This window comes from Schistocerca gregaria, chromosome 1 (assembly GCF_023897955.1).
Source record: "Schistocerca gregaria isolate iqSchGreg1 chromosome 1, iqSchGreg1.2, whole genome shotgun sequence".
In the NCBI taxonomy this organism is placed as follows: domain Eukaryota; kingdom Metazoa; phylum Arthropoda; class Insecta; order Orthoptera; family Acrididae; genus Schistocerca; species Schistocerca gregaria.
Window position 1 is genome coordinate 590,836,626 of NC_064920.1, and position 26,929 is coordinate 590,863,554.

General features: G+C 40.0%; 1 protein-coding gene across 2 annotated transcripts in view; it reads left to right on the forward strand.

Moving 5' to 3' along the window:
- Positions 1 to 26,929, forward strand: part of LOC126357627 (serine/threonine-protein kinase unc-51) — a 141,144-nt gene that overhangs the window by 113,868 nt on the left and 347 nt on the right. For both annotated transcript variants that reach the window (XM_050007474.1, XM_050007475.1), the window contains exon 20: positions 22,987 to 23,122. In XM_050007474.1, the coding sequence (XP_049863431.1) occupies positions 22,987 to 23,122 (136 nt within the window). The remainder of the gene's footprint in view (positions 1 to 22,986; positions 23,123 to 26,929) is intronic.

Sequence of the window (26,929 nt, forward strand, 5' to 3'; positions counted from 1 at the left end):
TTTCAAACTTTAAATCTCTCTCCATGGATGAATCACTTCCTGGTTCTGGAACATAGTGTCTTTGTTAGATTCTCTTCATGTGGTTAGTTTGCAATTACCTTTTAACTGTAACTCATTTCTGTATTTATTCATCCGCACATTAATATTAAATTATGTAGGTCTTTATTTTTCATCTACTCTTTTGTAGAATGAACAATGTATGAAAAGGTAGATTGCTGCTCACTACAAAATGAACAAGTTGCAGACAGGAACAATTAAAGACACTTACACATACGCTATCAGCCTCAGCCTTCGTCAGAAAAAGAGAAACACACACCATTCATTCAAACCTGGCACACCTCATGCACACAACATCGGTAGCTCAGGCCACAATAAGCTACTTTGTGTACTACTACTACTACTACTACTACTAATACTAATACTATTAGTAGTAGTAGTAGTTGTAGTTGTTGTTGTTCCAGTTTTTGCGAACCATCCTAGACTAGTGTTCCTGGAAGAAAGGATCATTTCTTCCAGGGATGCTAGTCTTGCATGGTTTGCAGGAGAACTTTTGTGAAATTGGGAAGATAGGAGATGAGGCACTGGTGGAAGTAAAGCTGTAAGGGTGGGTCATGGGTCGTGCTTGGGTAGCTTAATTGGTAGAGCACTCGCCTGCAAAAGGCATAGCTCCCAAGTTCGAGTCTCAGTCCGTCACACAGTTGTAATCTGCCAGGAAGTGTCAGCAGTTAACATTTTTTAATTACACAGATTTGCCTGTTTCATTGTACGATTAATGATCAAGTAAACCTATTGTTCAACATTTCTCTTAATGGCTGAAAAAATTGTTCAACAAATATCAACAGTTGTTCATCATCTCATTAAGTTGCATGAAGAATCTTCGAGTGCTCATACGCCATTAGCTCCATGACAATGTTTTTATGTGGTTTGTCAGTTCCCCTTTGCTACACAAGAAACAGTAAAAGCTGAGATAGATAGGATGTGTGGTTTAAGTATTATCGTGCACACTAGTCAATGAGCAACACTGAAGGTGCAGAAATCCAGTGGAGTATTAGAATATGTGTTAATTTTAATGCCACCATTAACACCTTGTTTAATAGACTTTTATTCTGTTCCATGATCTAAGGAATTATTGGTAAAATTTACTGGGGGACAGCATGTTCCCAAGGTTTATCTTGCAGAAGAATATTTAAAATTGCCTTTGAACACACAAAAACAGAAGATCCTAACTCTCAGCATGCATTTTAGCAGATATTAATATAACTATTTACTTTCAGAGTGAATGAAACAACCTGTTCATAAAGTTTCTAATTGTGCATGCTATGTCAACAATGTTATTATATAGCAGTGGTTGCTCAACTTAAAGATGACAACCTGTGTTGTCATCTTGACAAGTGCACAAATTGGATAAGGGTCTGTTGAACCCCTTGTCACTGATAAGGTGCGAGCGTCTAAGAACATCAAGGAATCAGTCATTTTTAGGTAAAGTGAACGGTTACATGAAGTTCATACTCTCAAACTCCCCACCTACTTAGGCTGCAGTCACAGCGGCCAACATCAAGCCATTCTGCTGAAGTCTAACAGTGGCCCAACACTGCCAATCTTTTCAAAACAGTATGCTAGTATGGTCTGCGGTCTCGATGCAGCTGACCTCAGTGTCTGAATGTATAGGCTTTCAAGGACATCAACATAACTCAAATTAGTTTGTTTGCTACTGTTGAATCGGATGACATTCCTGCACACTATACATGGATTGTGAGAAATTTTTCAGCATAGCACAAGAAAGGAATAGTTTTTGGCATCCAGCGGATGAGAAATTCGAGTGGCCCCATTTGTCAGTTTTTACTAGTGATCCTTAGACATTTGCCTTGCATAGTGGTTATCACTTGTAGATTTAACTAGTGTGATTTGACAGTAGAAGTTTGAGATTATGTTGTGTGGTGTTATATGAGAAATAGCACACAGAAAGTTAGCTGCAGAACAGTGTGTTTTTGTTTTGCAAATGTCATGGAAACCTGAACATAATTATTGTGATGTGGATGTCATCTGCGAGACACTCGAAATATGTATCGGTAATTTTAGGCCAAGATTGTGTATTCAAGAAAGGTAGGCGACATTTGTCAGTTTTTATGCTTAAAGTTACTGTATTGTATCTTTCTTAAGTAGTAGCAGGTAAGGCATTAGCTGTCTACAAATTATTATTAATTCTTATGGGTGTTTTTATGTTAGTAGGATGAAATTGTTAGATGAGTTGTTTTGCAAATCTGATATTTGTGTTTCCACTTTTCAGTGCTTTAGATGTTCAACATTCTGTGTATTATTCTAGAATTCATGTTTGTCTTTCTCATGTATTGCCCAGTCATTGGGGGCCAAGAAAGGTAGATTGGGGAGGGGGGGGGGGGGGTGTTTAGTTGCAAGTTTTTGCACAGTGCTTGGAGAGAGTGTTATGAACTAAAAATTCTGACTGGTGGGGGTGAGTGTTGGGTTTGGGGTTGTTCCAAAGGTCACTTTTTTATGTTTTCTTGAATAAAGTAAAACTGCTACTTCTATTGAAAATGTGTCCCAGTTAAAAGTTTCTACCAAAACAGTTCTATTCTTTTTTTCTGTGGCTGGTAGTTTCCATGTTGCAGGGAATAGAAAAATCAGATTATTAAAAATATGTTCTAATGCTGTAGAATTAATGTGTACCTTTAAATGAAATGGTTTAATAACAAATGTTTGTATCAGATCTAAGTGCAGCAGAGCCATATCAAGGAATATGTTGTGTTCTGGGGTTGTAACTGGATTGAGGTGGTGTGTAGAAGTGCGAGGGAAGGTAGGTCACTGGTTGTGTTCATGCACTTCCCTTTTTCATAGGTCTGCAAACTGAAGTTTGTGCAGGTAATACCTCACTCTTATCCAAGCCACTATGTCACAAGAAAAAAACTACAGATTGTTTCACAGAGTTATATGAGCCCCCAAATTGCGCCTAATGAACGACAGGCGACGCAGAGCACAGATATGCCCTGCAAGTGTCAATTTTGCACAAAATGCATTAAAAATGGTTCAAATGGCTCTGAGCACTATGGGACTCAACTGCTGTGGTCATTAGTCCCCTAGAACTTAGAACTACTTAAACCTAACCAACCTAAGGACATCAAACACATCCATGCCCGAGGCAGGATTCGAACCTGCGGCCGTAGCAGTCGCACGGTTCCAGACTGCGCGCCTAGAACCGCGAGACCACCGCGGCCGGCACAAAATGCATTAATACTACATGGAATGCATATGAATTACTAACTACACTAAGACAGGTATGCATATGAATAGAATCTACAAAAATTTATGCGTACAGTTTCAGGTTGCAGGGTAGAATTTGATTCTTAGTAATCCCCTACAGCAGCTGTACTGTTCTCCCGGAAACGCAACTTCCTCCCACCATGAGTGCTGCTCACTTTTCACTTTACAGACAGACTCTACCTACCCAGCATTTCCTGCTTAGCTCTCTTATGCGAGTGGGCAAAATGGGCTCGTGTTTATATAGTGGAGTTACTCTCAGTTTATTGAGTGAGTTATTATTTGCAGCTGTTAAGTAAGCTATTATGCAAAAAAGCTCAACAGCTGGAGCTGTCGAGTGTCTACGACACTGATGAGCCTCTTCCAAGTGCAACATTCCACACTCTCTGCAACTTGTTGATCCCGTTGTTGATATGCCACTGGACCCTTTGGTGAACATCCCAGCACTCCCCTCACCCCTCTGCCCCATAGTTCACAGTAATGACTGGGCTATGTTTGGCCTAAGTGTCAATCAAAAGCGGGGGTCATCAGTATCTTTGCCTAGCAGTCATTTCAATTCGGACAGCATGCCAGATACATTACTGCTATCCAGTAAAGTTACACCCATGGCAGTTCAATTGACAAACCACTATCTCACCTTACCAATTAAATATCTGAATTGGTTCTCTATTAAAGACAAGAATTCATTCACTTGTCATTTATGTTGTTAGTCATAGTTTACAACGCTGCTGTCCAGAATGGTGATTATGAATGTAGCTTATTAACTGCTGTGTCAGGTAGTAAACTATGGAATAGTAGCATTGAGGGAGGGAAAAAAGGTAGAATAAAAAGTATCACAATTTTATAGATGACTTTTACAGAGAAAGTTCCATATTTGAGTCTTCCTAATTACTGACATGATCAATTTGTTTGTACTTTCACTTGGTGGTGGAGCTTCCTTCACAGAATATAGACCCCTACCTTATACCTATTACCCAAAATCCACAAAGAGAACCATCCTGGCCGTCCCGTTGTAGCAGGCTTCAAAGCCCCAACAGAACGTATCTCAGCTCTGGTAGACCAACATCTCCAACCTATCACCCGCAGACTCCCATCCTATATCAAGGACACAAACCACTTCCTAGAATGCCTCAAATCCATTCCCACTCTTCTCCCACCTGAAACCTTTGTCACCATAGGTGCTACATCCCTTTACACAAACATCCCACACACCCATGGTCTCTCTGCCCTTGAGCACTCCCTCTTCCAACGCCCACCCGAAAATCTTCCAAAAACCTTGTTCCTTATCACACTTATCAACTTCACCCTCACCCATAATTACTTCACTTTTGAAGGCCAGACCTACAAACAAATCAGGGGAACGGCCATGGGAACCAGGATGGCTCCGTCCTATCCCAACCTCTTCATGGGCCGCATGGAGGCGGCTTTCCTGAAGACCCAACAGCTGCTTCCCCTGGCCTGGTATAGGTTTATAGATGACATCTTTGTGGTCTGGACTCATGGTGAAGAAACACTCCTTAATTTTCTCCATAACCTCAACTCCTTTTCGAATCTGAATTTCACCTGGTCCTTCTCCAAAACCCAAGCCACCTTCCTGGATGTTGACCTTCATCTTGTTGAAGCTCACATCCACACCTCTGTCCATATCAAACCCACAAACAAACAACAGTACCTTCACTTTGATAGCTGCCATCCATTCCACATCAAACGCTCCCTTCCCTACAGCCTAGGTATTTGTGGCAAATGTATCTGCTCCAGTGACGAATCCCTCAACAATTACACCAATAACCTGACCAGTGCTTTCCTCTCCCGCAACTATCCTGCAGACCTTGTCCACAAACAGATCCCCGAGCAATACATTCCTCCCCGTCCAACAACAATGTTCCTACCCTCAGACCACACAGAAGCATCCCCCTTGTCACCCAATATTATCCTGGCCTCGATACATCGATAAATTACTCTGCCAGGGATATGACTTTCAACCCCTGAAATGGGATCATCCCTTGACAAAATTCTCCCCACACCACCCAGAGTTGCCTTTCGTTGCCGCCCTAACCTCAGTAACATCCTTGTTAAACCCTACAATATTCCCAGACTACCTTCTCTACCCAGCGGTTCCTACCCCTGTAACCGACCCCACTGCAAAACCTGCCCCATGCAGCCCCCCACAACCACCTACTCCAGCCCCGCTACTGGTAAAACATACACAATTCAAGGCAGGGCCGCGTGTGAAACTACACACGTCATTTATCAGCTGACATGCCTGCACTGCACAGCCTTTTACATTGGTATGACTACAACTAAACTGGCTGAGTGCATGAACGGACACAGACGAACTGTCTGCCTAGGAGACGTCCAATACCCAGTAGCGGAGCATGCCCTCCAGCATAATTCTAGGGACCTAGGAACCTGCTACACCGTATGTGCCATTTGGCTTCTCCCACCCAACACCAGTCCCTCTGAACTGCAGAGATGGGAACTTGCACTCCAACACATCCTTTCATGCCACCATCCCCCTGGACTGAACCTACGTTAAACAACCTCACTCCCATTTACTCTTCAGTCTTCTCCTCTTTCCCTTTCCTCTTTAGCCATTCATGCATCTTTTCATCCTACATCTTTATACTATATACCTCTTTACTTCTGTATGCATCCTCTTTGGTTTGAAGCTGGCACAGTATTTACAATAGAATATCTTTGGCTTCCCTCTGACAACCATGCCCCCATCCTTGCTACCCTCCCTGTTTTCCTTTCCCTGTTGCTTCATAACCTGATTGTAACTAAATCCACTTTCCCTTCTTCCCTTTCTTTCCCCTCTCTCCTCCCTGATGAAGGAACATTTATTTTGAAAGCTAGGAACGTAAATTTTCGGTTGTTCTTTGTGTATCTATTGGCTGTATTGAGGTGAGGTAAGTACTGGCCAGCCCCTCTATCTCTTTGTTAATATTTCACTACAGATCAGCTAAATGGTTTGAAACATAACAAACATATTAATTCAGTTAATCCATACTGACAATTTCATTCCCACACAGGCTGAATGGCCATTGCTTTCATACTCTTTTATTTCTAGCATTTACTGGCAGCCTGTTCACAGCGAACTTATAATAGTATATACAAGGTTGATCTATGCAAAATCAGCTCCAAATCAGTCTTTTTAATGCAACATGGAAACAGCTCATCCAGTATTTCGCTCACTCTAATGTAATGTAAAGTTCACGCAATGTCTTACTGGTGTATATCTTGCAAAATTTCGCTGTTTATATCTTAGAGATGTTGTTATTAGTCATGTAGCTCAGTGGTATAGATTATTAATTTTATGAGTGAAAAATTTGGGATGGAATATAGTATGTACGTGAGGATAGGTCACAGCTTGAAGTAGAAAAGGTAATAACCAGAAGACAGGCACATTGAAAGAATGATAATGATAAATTGCTTAGCTTGTGAGAAAGACTCATCAGATGCAGAAGTGTGTTGGGATCCATTTTGTTCATGTTGCATGTTCATGACGTTGCAGACATTACTAATACTAACATCAGACTGTTTGCAGATGATGAAGTTATAAACAGTGAAGTACTGTCTGAAAGAGGCTGAAAGATTGGCAACTTGTTTTAAATGTTCAGAAATGTAAAATTATGCACTCCACAAAACAAAAAGATGCTGTATCGTGTTACCGTAATATCAGTGAGTCACAGTTGGAAACAACCAATCATACAAATAGCTGAGTGTAACAATCTGTAGGGATATGAAATGGAATGATTGCGTAGGATCAGCCTTAGGTAAAGCAGGTGACAGACTTTGGTTTATTGGTAGAATACTGAAAAGTGCAATCAGTCTACAAAGGAGATTGTTTACAAATCAAGAGTGCGTCCCATTCTTAGAATATTGCTCAAATATGTGGGACACATACCAGATAGGACTAACAGATGATATTAAACATATATAGGGAATGGCAGCACGGATGGTCACACATTTGTTAGACCCCTGGAAGAGTGCAAGAGTGATGTTGAAGAAACTGAACTGGTAGACTCTTGAAGATAGATGTAAACCATCCCAAGAAAATCTACTAACAACATTCCAAGAACTGACTTTAAATTATGATTCTACAAATATACTACAACCCCCTATGTATTCCTTGTATAGGGATTGTGAGGACAAGGTTAAAATAATTACAGCATGCACAGAGACATTCAAAGAGTTACCTCTCCTGCGTTCCATACATGAATGGAACGGGAAGAAACCCTAATAACTGGTACAGTGGGACGTACCCTCTCTCATGCACTTCACAGTGATTTGCAGAGTATGGATGTAAATGTAGACGTAGATGCAAATGTTGAAAAACTGTCATCAAAGTTTATGAGAAGTGGCCATTGATGTACTAGAGAACTTGGCTATGAAATGCTTTACTTCTAATAGGGTAGTTGCAATGGGAAGTTAACGTTGAAAATTTATTTGACATTGAAAATTTATTTGACGTTGAAAATTTATTTTACATTGAATTTCTTAAACATTGTTCAATAGACCATAACAGATTACCTGCCCTGTTGTAATCAAAATTGAGAGCTAGTGCCTTGTTTCTAATGATATTACTGTAAATAGATTTTAATACTTAACAGAAAAGAAATTGTGCATCAGATTCATGAAATAGTGCTTCCATAGTATGAAGGAATAGGTTAGAAACATGATATTATCCTCCCAGGGTCAGACTGTAGCCAAAGTTGCTTAGCTCTGTATTCCTTGATTGAGTGGAGTCAATAGAGTATTGAAACATCTGATATGCAGTTTTAAAATGTTGTATTAAATGAGAGTGCTCCACTAAGTGGAAAACATAGTGTGTGTTTCCAGTTTAGCTGTAGCATATGTAAGTAAGTAAGCAAACAATTTGATGAAATACAATGGTTCAAAAGAAAAATACCACTTTTCTTATTTATCTTGTGCACCCAGGTGTGTTTTGCCATTGTTACAAGGAGTCTTCAATGGGTGTCTTGAAATATTACACAATTTTTTTCTGTTGCATACACAGATTAACGTTACAGATTTAAATAAGGTTCATTGAGGATTTCATAATAAAATGGAAACATACTTATCTATCAGCATGTAATTCATTATTTTTAAGCCAAACAGCTTTCTCTCAGATAGCAAAATGGTTGAAAGTTCCCAATTTTCCTTTTGGTCACTGTTTTCAACATATAACACTTCAGCCGCCATTTTCTGTGTGTATCGTGTCATTTGTTTCTGTAAGTGTTGCCAACTTTCTCAGGTTGGTTTGCTTTCTTTTTTTCTGTGGCTATATGGATACTGATGTAAGTTGTGTGTGTGTGTGTGTGTGTGTGTGTGTGTGTGTGTTGTGTGTGTCCTTTCTTTATTTTTTAAATTTCTTCCCCTATAATTATATTCTTGGGAGAGAAATTAGATTTGTGATCATCTGTTGGAATTACTGTGTATTATGTGATCAATAAGTGTAAACTGTCAGTAGTCAGTCATATTCACTTGTTCGTGTAGTCTTATCTTCCTTTCAGTCTTTGTTTTATGTATGCAGTAATTTTGTTGTAAGGTTAGGAGATGCCTTTCTTTCTTTATTTTATTTTCATGTCTTTCTCTCTTGTAGTAGGTTTGTGCTTATTTTCTCTTAAATGTTCTGCAAAAGTGGAATGGCTTATCCCATATTCCTATGCTCTAAAATATTCTTTGAACTGAGTGTCACATGTTCTGCTGGTTTACCCTACATATCTTCCATCACATTTTGCGTTGCAGTAGGTATATTCCTTATTACTGTCTGTTTTGAATGCTATGTTTATCCCTTCTCATTTGAGAACATTTGTTATTTGATGTGTGAGTTTTTGCACCTGGGAAATTGTGCAATTGTGCACGGTCTTGAATCTTCTTTCTTGTTTTCATGCACTCTTTGTGTTATTGTTGTTCTGTTGCTGTATGCGGTTTGTTTCTGTGGTGTTTTGTTTTGCTGCTGTTAATGGCTGTGTGTGTGTGTGTGTCATTGAGACATACGCTCAAGGATACTTCAATTCAATAAAGATAAGGAAATAATTATCAATCAAACACAAACTCTGGCTTGTAATTTCCAACAGATTTTATTTAAGAATTACACGACAACAGCAAACTGCTGTTACCCCAGAAAAATGTACATAATTGCCCTAGAATTTGAAACAAAATGTCCACGAGCATCAAAGCCCACCCCAAACAATAAATAAGTTTCATACACTCTTTACATAAATATTAAGAACCATGCAAACAAGAAATGGTTTACTGATAAAAACTTCCACAGAAGCAGGACACCTTTTAAGACATAACAGCAGAAACCACTCTGAATAAGATGTTAAAAACCCAGTACAATGAAAGGCATCTTTCAGGTATTACAAAATTTCAGTGACAAGTAAAGGCACATCAGAGGTGTGTGGAAATGGGAACTCAGATCGAGCCGGAATGAAAGCTGAAAGGAATGGTGAAGAAGGAAAGACGGGTGCCTCGGCCTCACTAGGAACAAGTAATAAAATACTCAACTTAAATTCGCTGAAGAACTGGAGTCTGCTGGTAAACACAGTGACCCCGCTATCGGTTATTTTTGAAACTGGCCGACACCAAAGCGTCATCCCCCAGTTAAATGACCAGCTACAATGGTCGACGCACACCGATGGTTATACCACTGAAACAACAACGTAAAACCACACAGCAACTGGGTAATATCCAGAGTAACACAATCCTTAACACATTATTAAAATTTAAAACAAGAATACGGCGACAAGGGACCCACAATCCATTCATATTATCTAAATACCAGCAGACAGCCATACCTGTGGTTATTTCAGAGAGAACAGACATGCACTTAGATATATAATCTTTGTCTGTATCTCAAGTGCGTCCAAAACAGGCAAACCTCATTCACCGAGGTAACCACTGTTCAATAAGTTATTCGTCAGTGGTCAATACAAAACAGTGCTGGTTCCAAAGCGGTGTTGAGATTAGAGCCACACTCAATTGATAAGATTATCCCTGGTACAAATCTCAATGCTTTCTCTAATGACACTGTCCCAGTATTTGGAAGTCTGCACTAAAATAACGGTACATTCGTATTCTATTGTATGCTCCTCTGACAATCAGTGCTCTGCAACCACCGACTTGTTAGGGGTACATTGCCTGAGTGTGCTGCTGGTATTCTCACCATCAATCTCCGATGGTGCACGCTGTTTGTCCAATACATGTCTTGCCACATTGGTACATAATTTGATATACCCCAGCCTTTTGCAAACCAAAGTCATCTTTGACAAGCTCCAATAATAACCATGTTTGATTGGGCTGGCAAAAGACGGTTCTTATGCAGTGGTTTTTCAGTACGTGCCCACTGTTTCCGATGGCATGCCAGTATACAGTATAAAGGCTGTGGCTACCTCTAGCTCTGCAATTTCTCCCATCTCCACATGTTGTACTGTAGCAGTGGGGCAAAGAGCACACTTAATCTGCCACTTTGAGTATCAATTTCCAGAACACACTTCTGAGATGTCCAGTTCCGGTGGCAGGCTCTCTGCATCTGAGATGGAGCGTGCTCTATGTACTAGTGTTTTAGTAGCCCATTCCTCTGCAGACGGTAGTGGTAGCTACCTGTGTGCAAATAGAGGTCAGTGAGGGTTTCCTTCAATACATAGCATGGACCAGAGTGCCATCTCTCCTCTTGACCATGAGGTGCAGGAATTGCCTGTCTTCTTCTTTGGTCTCAATAATAAATGTGATGTTGGGATGTATCGATTTGAGATGTACAACGAAGTCAAGGTGTTTGTCCCTTTCATGGGGCTACATGCTGAACGTGTCCACATAATGAAAAACCAAATGTGGAAGATCAACGTCAAGAATATCAGCGGCACACTCGACTAATGTACCTCAACAAGTCGGCAATTGCACAGCGCTGTTTGTCAGAGAATCATGCAATTGAATATGAGCAGACCACGATTTTACCGTATACATCCAAATATTAGGACAGCATCATTATAGAAGCAACTGTTATCAATCAGGACTGCAGCTAGAATGTCAGCAGGCTTTGAAACCAGCACTGTGTCTAATTAAGAAGACACTCAGTGAACACAAGGATCTGGCAACCGCAGAGGATACAGCAACTACATTGACACTACCACAGATGCCAATGCAAATGTCTTGGTCACTGCAGACATGCACCCTCAGGTGCAGACTGTGGAAGGAACAGTTTGAAGTAAGTTGGCCACTTGCCCTCAGGAGCTTAGTTCATAAATGCACCTGACAATGGTGACACATCTAATTGCCAATCGTATTGTGCCTGAGTAACACTATGGGCTGGCAGTACAGCCATGGACTGTTTGATCAACAAATTCACTGGGAGAAACTGAGGAATCACACTATACGCCTTTACGGGGAGGAGAAGTATTGCAGCATCAAGAAACTCGACAGGCTGCACTGCCAAAGATGTCGTTTGCAGGGTGCTGAGCATGTTATGCCAAACTTTGCTAAGATCAAGCATTACATCGATTGTAATGCAGCTAGGAGAATCATGAAGCAGGCCAGACTTGCCTTGGTATGTGACAGGGTACACTTTATCCACTGGAGCCTTGAGTACAATCCTCAAGAACTTTTAAAACTATATTTACAACTGGCAAATAATTTTAACTCTTTGACGTGGGACTGGATTGATGGTGTTACCTGGGAGGCAGCCGATTCCACCCATCGGAAGGCTACAGTATGTCAAACAAAATTTTCATATCTCATTGATAAACTCTCATTTTCAGCCCCATGCAAGACTGTCACCAATCTAACATGCAGCTCCTTGATGTTGTGGTTCACACCGGTCACAGATATCATTAGTGTAATTGATTGACACTAAGACTCTGAAGTGAAACATTACCAGCAAATATAGGGTTTGGAACTGGCTAGAGTGCCCTTAGATTGTTAGGTAGTCTGCTGACAAAAGCAATGCTACTGCTGTTCTGTTCCACAAGAATTACACTGAGAAAGTACAGAGCCTGCTAAATGATGACTTCTACAGGAAGATCAACACTGATCCCAACAAGAAGGTGAAGAACAAGAGTGAAGAAAAAGATCAGGGTGCTTCTCAAGGAATTTGAGCTACCAGAGGGGCTCACCAAGAATTTGCATCACAAGGACCTGTACCTCCAAGACTTATGGACTTCCCTAGATCAAACAAAAATGGCGTGCCAATATGGACCTCTGTCAGCAAAATCTGAACTCCTACATTTTTGCTGTCAAGATACCTGACAGAGATACTAAGTCATTATATAGGTAAACGCCTACATCATTGCCTTAATAATGCAGATTTTGTTAAATGCCTAAACAACTTCAGGCTGAAGGACTCGGATATCACCACGAGCTTTGACATCATTTCATTTTTCACCACAGTTCCTCTATGTGAATACTAAAACTCATTGATCCGAAAATTGTAAGAAGACCACCAAGAAAGGAGAAAATATAAAAATGCAGTAAATGAAGCAGGCAAAAAGGAATACAAACGTCTCAAAAATGAGATCGACAGGAAGTGCAAAATGGCTAAACAGGGATGGCTAGAGGACAAATGTAAGGATGTAGAAGCTTATCTCACTAGGGGTAAGATAGATACTGCCTACAGGAAAATTAGAGAGACCTTTGGAGAGAAGAGAACCACGTGTATGAATATCAAGAGCTCAGATGGCAGCCCAGTTCTAAGCAAAGAAGGGAAGGCAGAAAGGTGGAAGGAGTATATAGAAGGCTTATACAAGGGCGATGTACTTGAGGACAATGTTATGGAAATAGAAGAGGATGTAGATGAAGACGAAATGGGAGATACGATACTGCGTGAAGAGTTTGACAGAGCACTGAAAGACCTGAGTCGAAACAAGGCCCCCGGAGTAGACAACATTCCATTAGAACTACTGACGGCCTTGGGAGAGCCAGTCATGACAAAACTCTACCAGCTGGTGAGCAAGATGTATGAGACAGGCGAAATACCCTCAGACTTCAAGAAGAATATAATAATTCCAATCCCAAAGAAAGCAGGTGCTGACAGATGTGAAAATTACCGAACTATCAGTTTAATAAGCCACGGCTGCAAAATACTAACGCGAATTCTTTACAGACGAATGGAAAAACTGGTAGATGCAGACCTCGGGGAGGATCAGTTTGGATTCCGTCGAAATGTTGGAACACGTGAGGCAATACTGACCTTACGACTTATCTTAGAAGAAAGATTAAGAAAAGGCAAACCTACGTTTCTAGCATTTGTAGACTTAGAGAAAGCTTTTGACAATGTTGACTGGAATACTCTTTTTCAAATTCTAAAGGTGGCAGGGGTAAAATACAGGGAGCGAAAGGCTATTTATAATTTGTACAGAAACCAGATGGCAGTAATAAGAGTTGAGGGGCATGAAAGGGAAGTAGTGGTTGGGAAAGGAGTGAGACAGGGTTGTAGCCTCTCCCCGATGTTATTCAATCTGTATATTGAGCAAGCAGTAAAGGAAACAAAAGAAAAATTTGGAGTAGGTATTAAAATTCATGGAGACGAAGTAAAAACTTTGAGGTTCGCCGATGACATTGTAATTCTGTCAGAGACGGCAAAGGACTTGGAAGAGCAGTTGAACGGAATGGACAGTGTCTTGAAAGGAGGATATAAGATGAACATTAACAAAAGCAAAACGAGGATAATGGAATGTAGTCAAATTAAATCGGGTGATGCTGAGGGAATTAGATTAGGAAATGAGACACTTAAAGTAGTAAAGGAGTTTTGCTATTTAGGAAGTAAAATAACTGATGATGGTCGAAGTAGAGAGGATATAAAATGTAGACTGGCAATGGCAAGGAAAGCGTTTCTGAAGAAGAGAAATTTGTTAACATCGAATATAGATTTATGTATCAGGAAGTCGTTTCTGAAAGTATTTGTTTGGAGTGTAGCCATGTATGGAAGTGAAACATGGACGATAACTAGTTTGGACAAGAAGAGAATAGAAGCTTTCGAAATGTGGTGCTACAGAAGAATACTGAAGATAAGGTGGATAGATCACGTAACTAATGAGGAGGTATTGAATAGGATTGGGGAGAAGAGAAGTTTGTGGCACAACTTGACTAGAAGAAGGGATCGGTTGGTAGGACATGTTTTGAGGCATCAAGGGATCACAAATTTAGCATTGGAGGGCAGCGTGGAGGGTAAAAATCGTAGAGGGAGACCGAGAGATGAGTACACTAAGCAGATTCAAAAGGATGTAGGTTGCAGTAGGTACTGGGAGATGAAGCAGCTTGCACAGGATAGAGTAGCATGGAGAGCTGCATCAAACCAGTCTCAGGACTGAAGACAACAACACAACCACCAACCTTTTCATGCATTTTCTAACCTCCACAAATCTTACGTGTAGTAGAGAATACTATGAGCTAAGTGATGGAACCGCAACGAGCTGCCCACTCGCACCAATGGTTGCGAATTTGTATATGGAGCACTTTGAGGAAGAGACCCCAATGTCATACAAACGGAAACCCACCTGCTTCTTCCATTACGTGAAAGACACCTTCTTCATCTGGCCCCATGGAAGGCACAAACTGCTTGACTCCCTTGTACATCTGAACCCTGTGTATCCCAATAGCAAGTTAAGTAGGGGACTACCTTTTAATGACTACATAGTCAAGAGCAACTGATGGCACCCTAAGTCATGGTGTTCATCAGAGGAAAATGCACACTGACTTGTATCTGCATGCAGTTAGCTGCCATTACAATAGGGTACAAAAGACACTAGTATACGAGGTGCACACATTCTCAGACACAGAGAATCTCACAAGTGTGTTCCAAAAAGATTGATGTTCAAAATGCAGATAAAGCACACACTCCACCCACCGCTATGGTAAAACCTGTTAAGATGGAAGAAATCACAGGGGAAGAGGTAGCCACAGCCCGAATAATATACATTGCGCCTCTATAGGGAAATGTCAGGTGCATACTGGAGAAGCACTGCATAAGAACTGTCTTTTGCCCAGCCAACAAAATACAGGCATTATTGGGGGGGGGGGGGGGGGGGGTAAGATGACCTCGGTTTGCTGAAAGTCAGGAAGCCAGGGTATACAGATTCAGTGCCAATGTGACAAGACACATTGGAAAAGCAGTGTGCACCATCAAAGATCAATGTCGAGAACACTAGTGGCACACTCAACTAATGTACCCAAATAAGTCTGAACTCACAGCATCGTGTGACTGAATATGAACATATCAGTATTTTAGTGCAGTCTTCCAAGTTGACTGAAATTCACACCAACGATAATATTATCAGATGGGGCTGCAGCTATAACATCAGCATGGCTTCAAAACCAGCTCTGGGTCTAATTAAGAAGATACTCAGCAAACACAACAATCTGGCAACAAGGGCGGACAGAGCAACTACACTGACACGACCACAGGTGCCGATGCAAGTTTCTTCATGACTGCAGCCATGCATCCTTTGGCATGGACCATGGACATTACGACTTGTGATGGGATGGGATATAATTCGGTCGCTTGCCCTCAGGGGCTCAATTCATCAATGTAACTGATGATGGCAACATGTCTGATTGCTGAAATACTGTGTCCATTGGACACTATGGACTGGCAGTGCACCTGTGGACTCTTCAATCAATCAGTTCATAGGCTGATTGTGGAACTCTTCAACAACTTTGGCATGCCATCCAAAACACGAGCCATGGAATGTTGTCGGCAAAGTTGTTTTTGAGTCATGGTATAGCATCATGCATCAGCGTGAACACAGCTATAACTTCAACAACCTAAGCGTGAAATATTTGGCTTTCTCCTTATAGCCCTGACTTGGTATCATGTCATTTTCACTTATTCATGAAAGTAAATGAATTTTTTGGTGGAAAACACATCTCAAACAAGCAGTGAAATCCTTGCTCAAATCTTTGGAGCCAGAGGAGTAAAACATGGGAACTGAAAAACTGACCCCAAGTGCCTTGACAGCAGTAGCTTCTCCAGTAAATTCATCCAAAGTACGTCATTTTCAACTGTTTCTGGCACATCAGCTTGAGTTTTGGTGTTGCCTCCTTCTTCCCACCACTGATAAGTTGTCTTACGATCTAAGAGTTTTCCCCAAGACCTAACGAGAGAAATTGGAGGAATACCAAGCTTCAGCAACCCAATTAATGACACTTAAAACATCAATTTTAAGGGGTTGCACAAAAATCTTCTTCAGCCTCAATCGCACCAATTAAGTATCCCGGCAGCTTGCGTCTGTAATTTTTTTTTGTCACCTCGAGAACACCTTGTTCCATCAGGTGACATAGAGACGTGACATTTGGTGGGAGAAACACAACTTTGATGTCTCCATATTGTAGATCATCTGGGTGAGAAGGAGTGTTGTCCACAAGAAGTAGTGCTTTTCAAGGAAGTCCATTTTCCTCCATGTATTTTGCTCCAGCTGGAACAAACTCTGCCTGGAACCACTATTTGAAGATAGTACCATTCATCCATGCCTTAGACAGATTTGTGTAAAACAATGGTAAAGGTTTATCAGCTGGTTGTCATCTAAATGCCTTTGGTTTTTTGGATTTGCCAATTAAAGTAAGGCACAGTTTAAGATTGCCAGTGCCATTACTGCATGCGAGGACAGTAACTCTTTCTTTGCTTTTTTATATCCCAGAAATAAAACTAGTGAAACAACTATTCAACAGTTTTTGAAAAAATTAAACTAAAAATAACTGGATTTAGAAGAGTTAAGTGTAACAATGCAACAAATTGAAAACAGGGAAAGATGATTCTGGGAAACAGAAATGAGATTTAACCTAAGAACATGTAAATGAAAACAGTACACTATAATTGCTGAAGAAAGGGCAACCAGGTCAGAAAGAATGACGGTTTTGGGAACAGAACAGCAACTTTAAAAGATAATCTATACTTGGAAGCCAGAATGAGATTTTCACTCTGCAGCGGAGTGTGCGCTGATATGAAACCTCCTGGTAGATTAAAACTGTGTGTTGGGCCGAGACTCGAACTCAGGACCTTTGCCTCTCGTGGGCAAATGCTCTACCAAATGAGCTACCCAAGCATGACTCAAACCCCGTCCTCACAGCTTTACTTCAGCCAGTACGTCGTCCCCTACTTTCCAAACTTCACAGAAGCTCTCCTGCTTGGAAGGCTTAGGCGTATGTGAATGTGAAAAAATCAAGCCACTTGAGAGAATAGAATTACATACCACTGTTGGTAGCTTGAACAAATCTTATCAGGCCGAAGTCCTAAACACTAATATCATAAAACAGTTTTTTGTCAGTAAGGCCTGCAGCATGAACTAAGTTGAAGATTACATTTTATAAGAAGTTATTTCCAGCTGCTGCAATGTAATCGTTTTGCTTGTATTTAGAGATTTCTGCGCAAAAAGCTTGCCTGTTTTGGCTTCCAGTGCACCTGTCGTTGTTGTAAATAGTGAATCTTATTTGTGTCATAATTATGATCAGTAATGTTATTTTTATAAATTACATATTTACTTAGATGGAGTTGACAATCATATGGCAGGGGCCAACTGTGAGCTGTCTTTTATAAAATAATAATATTATAATCATGTAGTTTTTATAATAAAATATTTCTCATGATAATTGTTTGACAGCTATTTGACAGTTGGGTATGTTTACAAATTTGCTGTTATTATACACAGATTATTTATTTTTACTGTTTATTTTATTTTTTATGTTTTGTTTTAATTTTTTAATTTTATTGTTATTTCTTACATGGTTCATGGTGTGGGTTCCTGTAGTCATGTCCTAGTTCATGAACCACGGGCAACGTATGAGTGGCCAAGTAAGTGGTCCCGACAGTCGGGATACCAGTTACTTTGGAATAAGGCTGGGCATCTGGGACATATTCTGAGTCGTGGTCACCTTTGTGCTCATACGGCAAAGACTACCAAATCCACCGGTTAGTCCCTCAACCGTTAGGGGTAAAACTCAATGGGACTCGGGGCAAGTAAGGCTAGCAACCTGCTTCCCTGATACTTTAAATATGATAGAGCTGGCAGAGGTTGCAAGTAAGATGGGGTGTAGGGCTTTACATCAGGAAAGAAATGGAACCAAGCGTAGTTGCAGTAAGGTATGTAAACAAACGACTGATGTGGATAGATTTGACAGTGTCTAGCAAGAAAATTAGGATTGTGTCAGTATATTCGCATTTTGAAGGGACAGATCAAGATAAGATGGATAGTTTTTATGAGGCACTCAGTGATGTAGTTGTTAGAGTAAAGGACAAGGACAGTGTTCTGCTCATGAGTGATTTTAATGCCAGGATTGGAAATCGAACAGAAGGGTATGAAAAGGTTATGGGTAAATTTGGAGAGGATGTGGAGGCCAACAGGAACAGGGAACAACTCTTGGATTTCTGTGCCAGTATGGGCTTAGTAATCACAAACTCCTTTTTTAAACATAAGAAAATTCACTGGTATACTTGGGAAGGCAGGAGAACCAGATCTGTCATTGACTATATAATAACAGATCAGTAATTCAGGAAGGCTGTGAGGGACACACGTGTATTCAGGGGATTCTTTGATGACACTGATCATTATTTAATCTGCAGACCTGCAGGCCGAAAGTGCAGGAGGTCAGGTCCATATGTAGGAGGATAAGAGTGGAGAAACTTCAGGATAAGGAAATCAGGCACAAGTACATAACAGCGATCTCAGAAAGGTACCAGTTAGTTGAATGTAGTCAATTACAGTCATTGGAAAAGGAATGGATACAGTGCAGGGACACAGTACTAGAAGTGGCTAAAGAATGTCTTGGAACAGTAGTGTGTAAAAGTAGGATGAAGCAAACAGCTTGGTGGAATGACACAGTCAAGGCAGCCTGTAAAAGGAAAAAGAAGGCGTATCAAAAATGGCTACATACTAGAACTCAGGTAGACAGAGAAACAGAGAAAGTTATGTTGAAGAAAGAAACAAAGCCAAACAGATAATTGCAGCATCCAAGAAGAAATCGTGGGAAGACTTTGGAAACAGGGTAGAGACTATAGGTCAAGCTGCTGGAAAACCATTCTGGAGTGTAATTAGCAGTCTTTCAAAGGGAGGTAAGAAGGAAATGACAAGTATTTTGGACAAGTCAGGAAAACTGCTGGTGAATCCTATGGATGCCTTGGGCAGATGGAGGGAATATTTTGAAGAGTTGCTCAGTGTAGGTAAAAATACGATCAGCAGTGTTTCAGATTTCGAGGTAGAATGGGATAGGAATGATGATGGAAATAGGATCACATTTGAGGAAGTGTAGAAAATGGTCAATAGATTGCAGTGCAATAAACCAGCTGGGGTGGATGAAATTAAGTCGGAACTCATCAACAACAGTGGAACGTCAGGTCTTAAATGGCTACACAGGATAATTGAAATGGCCTGGGAGTCGGGACAGGTTCCATCAGACTGGACAAAAGCAGTAATCACACCAATCTTTAAACATGGAAACAGAAAAGATTGTAACAACTACAGAGGTATCTCTTTAATCAGTGTTGTGGGTAAAATCTTCTCAGGTATTGTTGAAAGGAAAGTGTGAGTATTAGCTGAGAAACAATTGGATGAAAATCAGTGTGGGTTTAGGCCTCTTATAGGTTGTCAGGACCAGATCTTTAGCTTACAGCAAATAATGGAGAAGTGTTAAGAGTGGAACAGGGAACTGTATCTATGCTTTATAGATCTAGAAAAGGCATATGACCGGGTTTCTGGGAGGAAGTTATTGTCTGTTCTACGAGATTATGGAATAGGAGGCAAACTTTTGCAAGCAATTAAAGGTCTTTACATGGATAGTCAGGCAGCAGTTAGAGTTGACGGTAAATTGAGTTCATGGTTCAGAGTAGTTTCAGGGGTAAGACAAGGCTGCAACCTGTCTCCATTATTGTTCATATTATTTATGGATCATATGTTGAAAACAATAGACTGGCTGGGTGAGATCAAGATATGTGAACACAAAATAAGCAGTCTTGCATATGCGGATGACTTAGTTGTGATGGCAGATTCGATTGAAAGTTTGCAAAGTAATATTTCAGAGCTAGATCAGAAATGTAAGGACTATGGTATGAAGATTAGCATCTCCAAAACGAAAGTAATGTCAGTGGGAAAGAAATATAAACGGATTGAGTGCCAAATAGGAGGAACAAAGTTAGAACAGGTGGACGGTTTCAAGTACTTAGGATGCATATTCTCACAGGATGGCAACATAGTGAAAGGACTGGAAGCAAGGTGTAGCAAAGCTAATGCAGTGAGCGCTCAGCTACGGTCTACTCTCTTCTGCAAGAAGGAAGTCAGTACCAAGACTAAGTTATCTGTGCACCGTTCAATCTTTCGACCAACTTTGTTGTATGGGAGCGAAAGCTGGGTGGATTCAGGTTACCTTATCAACAAGGTTGAGGTTACGGATATGAAAGTAGCTAGGATTATTGCAGGTACTAGTAGATGGGAACAATGGCAGGAGGGTGTCCACAATGAGGAATTTGCAGTTCAGAACTGCGCTGTTGCTACGGTCACAGGTTCGAATCCTACTTAGGGCATGGATGTGTGTGATGTTCTTATGTTAGTTAGGTTTAAGTAGTTCTAAGTCTAGGGGACTGATGACCTGAATGTTAATTCCCGTAGTGCTTAGAGCCATAAAAACTACTTGATTGTTAAAATACAAGGTGTATCAAAAAGTATCAGCTGATTTGGCATGTCTTTATTTCTGAAACTAATCAACATATACAATGAATTTTGTTTTTTGATTAATGGGAAATTCAAAAAGGTTTCTTTCATACCTTTCCATAGGTGTTCAGTATGCCCCCTTGAGATGCATGGTATATGTCAATGCGGTATTCAAATTGTTCCCACACTGCAGTGTGAGCCTGTCTCGAGTTCCAGCTTCCACAGCTGCTGTTATGCGAAGTCTCAGTTTGTTCATTGTTGTTGGTAATAGAGGCAGATCAACAGAATCTTATAACCCCCCCCCCCCCCCCCCCCCACACACACACACACACACACACACTCACACACAGAATAATTACATACAGTGAGGTCCAGTGATCTTGAAGGCCAATAACGTAAGGCTGAATCATTTGGTTCAGGGTGACCAATCCATTTTTCAAAAATCCTTTGATTTAAAAATTCCCGCACTTCCAGATGTCAATGTCGCGGCCCCCATCCTGTTGGTAAATGAAATCGTTTGATTCAGTCTCCAACTGTGGGGAAAAGAAAGTTCTCAAGCATATCGAGATACTGTATATGCTTCCTGTAACAGTGTTCTCAGCAAAGAGAAGTGGACCATACTCCTTTTCGCATGAAACTGCACAAAACTCGTTAAATTTTGGAGAGTCCGTCTCATGTTGTATGACTTCATGTGATTGTTCTGTACCCCATATTCTCACATTGATGTTTCATCTTTCCAGATTTCTGTGGACTCCTTGTGTAACTTTGGCAAATGCATTTGACGTCTGTGTTAAACACATGGGAACAACCTGGTGATTTGCGTTTACACACACAACCTGTTTCTTGGAACTGTTCATGCTTTCATCTAATGCTCTGTGCTGAGGAGGATTCACACCAAGCCTAGTACAAAAGTTATGCTGAACAGTTATTACTGACCCACACTGCGCAATATGTAGAACACAAAATTTTTACTGTTGCCCCGACACAATTTTTACTAGAACTGAAGTGAGTGAACACTGCTGCTACCTAGTGGGAACCATGTAAAACTTGAGAGGTTGATCTTTCCAACTGTATGTTGCTCACATACATATCTGAAATAATGTAATAGTTGTATAGTTATGATTTTTTTTTTTTTAAATCGTATAATTCTTTTTGAGACACCCTGTATTGTATCATAACAGACAGCTAACAGTTGGCCCCTGGACGCCATATGATTGTCAACTCCATCAAGATGTAAGTAAAAATAATGTTTATGATCAGAAGTAAGGAGTAAATAAGATGCACTATTCACAACACCCATTGATGCTTTTGAAAATGGCATTGTAAACTGAAACAGGCAAGCTTGCTGTGCAGAAATATCCATACACAAGCAAATAAAGATTATATTGCAGCTACTGCAATTAACTTCTTATAATATAAAAAAAATACTTTTCACTCAGAAAAACCTTCTTGAGGTTCTCGATCATTGTTGCTGAGCTTACAGATCTGGGAAGGGGGTTTGGCCAGAGTGCAGGAAACTTGGTGGCAAATGCAAGCTAATCAAACTTGCAAGACATGTTGCTGTATTACACGTCTGTACCTTGCCACTGTGAAAATTCTGCAAAACAAAGTAATACATACAAAAAAACAGAATCTAAACTTTTTTTAACAATACATTTTTACTTTCATTTTCTTATGAAGACCACACTCAATTATTATTAACCATTAGGGTGAGCTAACTTGCAAGTTGCATAGGATAGAGTAGCATGGAGAGCTGCATCAAACCAGTTTCTGGACTGAAGACAAGAACAACAACAACAACAACAACAACAACAACTTGCAAATATCTCTCCAGTGACAGCTGTTACATCTTTTATGGAAATTACAGTAGTGTCGTCTTTGTTATTATTTGCGCATCATTTTTTTTTTCCAGTAATTTTTAGGCTTCATTTGTGACTTTATTGTTATATTTTATGCTTATATCAAATGTATTAATGACATAATTTTAATATTGTGATGGCGTAACTCCTTATCTGTAATTTGTTCCTTCACACATACACAGTCATTTTGTTGATAGAATATGGATGTTTTTATGATTCAGTGCCAGTCAGCGGCGCTTGATGAGCTTTTTGGTCAGCCTGAGGAATGCTTTCAGCGTTACCAGACTGCTCAGATCTTACTGCATAGCCTTTCACAACAAGTGAGCCACCAACAAGATAGAGCTTTATTAACAAAGTGTAAGTAGTTTCTATTTTTCTTGTATTTATAGTAATTTTTCTAACTGATAATTCATTTGTACTTGCTGTAACAACTGATGGAATAACTATGTTGCCATTTGGGGGGTGGGGGGTATAAACCATTGACATCTTCAAGAATATTTTTTATCCAACCCATTGTCTTGTTACTAAGAAAGTAATTTAAATTTCTAGAGCCTTTGATGGTGTGGAAAGTATTCCCCCCCCCCCCCCCCCCCGCCCCGAGATGAGAGGAAATTCATGTCTGTTCATAAGACGAAGTATGTTTTCTACAGAACATCTACTTTAACGTGTAGCTTCACCATTTATGAATACATAAGAACGAGTGATATTCTTTGCCACAACTTTTGTGTTTTTATACACTCTAGGAAAAGAGGAAAAAATTGCACTACAAAGATATTATCTGAATGGGATAGAAATTACTAGATACGATGCACATATACAGACAAACCAATTATTATAATTTCTAGGAAACTGCATGATTTATTCAAGAGAAAGAGTGTCACAAATTAAGCAAGTCACTAATGTGTCTGTTCCCTCCAGCCCTTATGCATGCAGTTATTGGGTTTGGCACTGATTGACAGTGTTGTTGGATGTCCTTCTGAGGAATATTGTGCCAAATTCTGTCCAATTGGCATGTTAGATCATCAAAATCCTGAACTGGTTGAAGGACCCTACCAATAATGATCCAAACGTTCTTGTCTGAGGGAAATTTGGCGACCTTGCTGGCCATGTTAAGTTTGGGAAACACAAAGACAAGCACTAGAAACGCTTGCCATGTGGGAGCAGGCATTATCTCCTGAAATGTGAACACAGGGTGACTTATCGTAAAGGACAACAAAATGGGGTGTAGAATATCGTCAACATATTGCTTTGCTGTAAGGATGCTGCAGATGGCAACTAAAGGGGTCCTGCTAGAAAAGAAATGAAACAGCAGACCGTCGCTCCTGTTTGTCAGGGTGGATGGAGGGTGACTGTCAGATTGTATCCAACTGCTGGCCAGAGCATCTCCAGACATGGCTTATCTGGTAATCTGGGCTCATTTGAAGTGGACTAATCAATGAAGACAGTTCTACTCCAGTCGATCTGATTAAAGGCCAAAGAACTGTCTGGAGACGCTCCAGACAGCTGTGGGATACCAACCTGATTGTCGCCAGCACATGGCCTGATATCTGGGCTGCCAGTACCTCTTTGCTTGTCATCCACAGCACACTTACAGCACAGCAATTTGTCGACACCCCTTTTGTTGCCATTCATGGCAAGCCATCATGGGCTTACATTTCAGCAAGATAATGCCCACCTATACACGAGGAGAGTTTCTAATGCTTTTCTTCGTGCTTACCAAACTGTTCCTTGCCCAGAAAAGTTGCCAAATCTCTTCCCAATTGAGATCATTTGGAGCATTATTGGTGGGGCTCTCCAACCAGTTTGGAATTTTGACAATGTAACAAGTCAATTGGACAGAATTTGGCATGATATCCCTCAACAAGACGTCCAACTACTCTATTAATGCCAAATCAAACAATTGTTTGCACTAAGGCCAGACGTGGACCATTGCATTGTTGACTTATTCAATTTGTGAAGCTCTTCCTCTTGAATAAATCATCCATTTTTTCTGAAACTGTAGTCATTTGTTTATCTGTGCATGTACGTAACATCTCTTGATTTCAAATAAAAAAATGTTTTGGAATGTTTGTCTAACAGTCGGCAAGTGATGATCGAAGGGATCGCTGTGTCAAAAATCTGCAGGTACCAGTCACTGAATGCTGGCCCATGTTTTTGACTGGACCAGAGGTGGGATTCTTCTTAAATGTGATCTAGGCCTGAAGATAGCGTGATGAAATGCCGCAACTGGTTGCTAAAATAAAATAACAAATGGAAATTTAGACCGGTGAAAGGTGTTTTGATTCAACATTTTATACTGGGCAGTTGAGGTCCCACAACCGTATGCATAAAGATGGACTCACAGAATATACCAGTATTTCCAGCCCATTTAAATAATTCCTTCATGATGAGGTTTTTTAAGTATATTTGTAACATATTGCAGCATCACATCGAGTCAGTTCCAGTTTAATAACAATAATAATATTAATAAGCACTCTTTGTGATTTGAGGCATAGTGAATTCTGTTTTCTTCTTTTCTGTTGTTGGCATGTTTACCTATATGACAAACCAGTAAATATGTTGTAAAATATGTATTTACCATAATGTATAATTGGAAAAAAGACTTATAAATATTTACAAAAGCATGTCATGTCTAACAGTGGCCTAAACAAATTAAGAATGATATAAATTTAGAAATTATAGTCAATAGTGTAGATTACATAATACTAGCAGAAAAATCTGCATACGAAAAAGAGTGATGGGATGGGATGTGAAGAAGAAGAAGAAGATCGTAAACACTGAAGACAGCAAGAAACTCAGCCTTTCAGAATTGAAATCTCAAGACATTATAAGAAAAGGAGAACCTTGCAAAGAAAAATCTCAAGACATTATAAGAAAAGGAGAACCTTGCAAAGAAAATGTATTATTGTAGCTGTGCCAAGAATGATAGAAAAGGAAATTTCCATTATACTGACAGATTGAATTCATTTCAATGCATTTTGGGCTTGTTTTGTGGAGACCATTGTCTTTTTACAAAATAGGTTTCAGATTGAGTCCATAATCTAGAGCAACACTTGTTAACGTGATGTTATTGTTCTGTTACACATAAAAACAGATATTCTACATATATTACAAGCTAATATTCTAACAACAACTTAATGATAATACAGAACACACACGTTATTCTTAAATGTGATACAATATTGTAATGATATGGATTAGCATTTATTGCTATATGTCCCCCCCCCCCTTTACACACACACACACACACACACACACACACACACACACACACACACACACACACCATGTGTGCTAGCCTCATGATAACATACTTATTATATAGTCATGAAAATAATCAATTTTTGAAAATATAATGTAATTGGATATACACTTAATTATATATTCTGTGTGTATGTACAGCGTTAGCTGTCTATGTTCACTGTATTATGATGACAAATCCGATATCAGTGTGAGATGATCTCAGGATGAATAAATAAATATACATGCACAACTTGTACACAAAAATTACACATGGCCTCTGTTTTCTCTAGGCACTGTGTCCCCACTAGGCTGTAATAACTTTGTGGTATTAATTGTTGGTGTTCTTGATGATGGACTTGTAACCTGGAACCCAGGGTGGGGGCTTTACTGAACACCATCAAAAGAGAGAAATGTTTATTGGTGTAATTGTTATGAATATTTTTGTCAAATGCTCACAGTTTAATCAATCTAAACAGTTTAAACAATCTAAACATTTGTATTTTTATTAATATTTCCAGTATGCATCTTCTATAATTCTATGAACAAGAACAAAACGCATATCACTTTTCCTCACAGTACTCATAATGTGCCAACAAACCGAACAAGGTGGTGCAGTGGCTAGTGTACTGGATTCGCTTTTCAGGAGGCTGACAGGTCATATCCACTTCCAGCCATTCTAATTTAGGTTTTCCATGACTTCCCTAAATCACTTGAGGCATGTGCTGGGATGGTTCCTTTGAAAGGGTACAGCCAACTTCCATCCCTAATCTGATGGGACCAATGCCTCGCTGGTCGATCCCCTCCCCCAAACCAACCAACCAACCATGCCAAGCATATAAAGTTCTTTGTCTTTTCATAATAGCAACATTTCACTTTTCAGTAGATGATTGTGGAACTGCTAGTTTTTTCCCCATTATATAC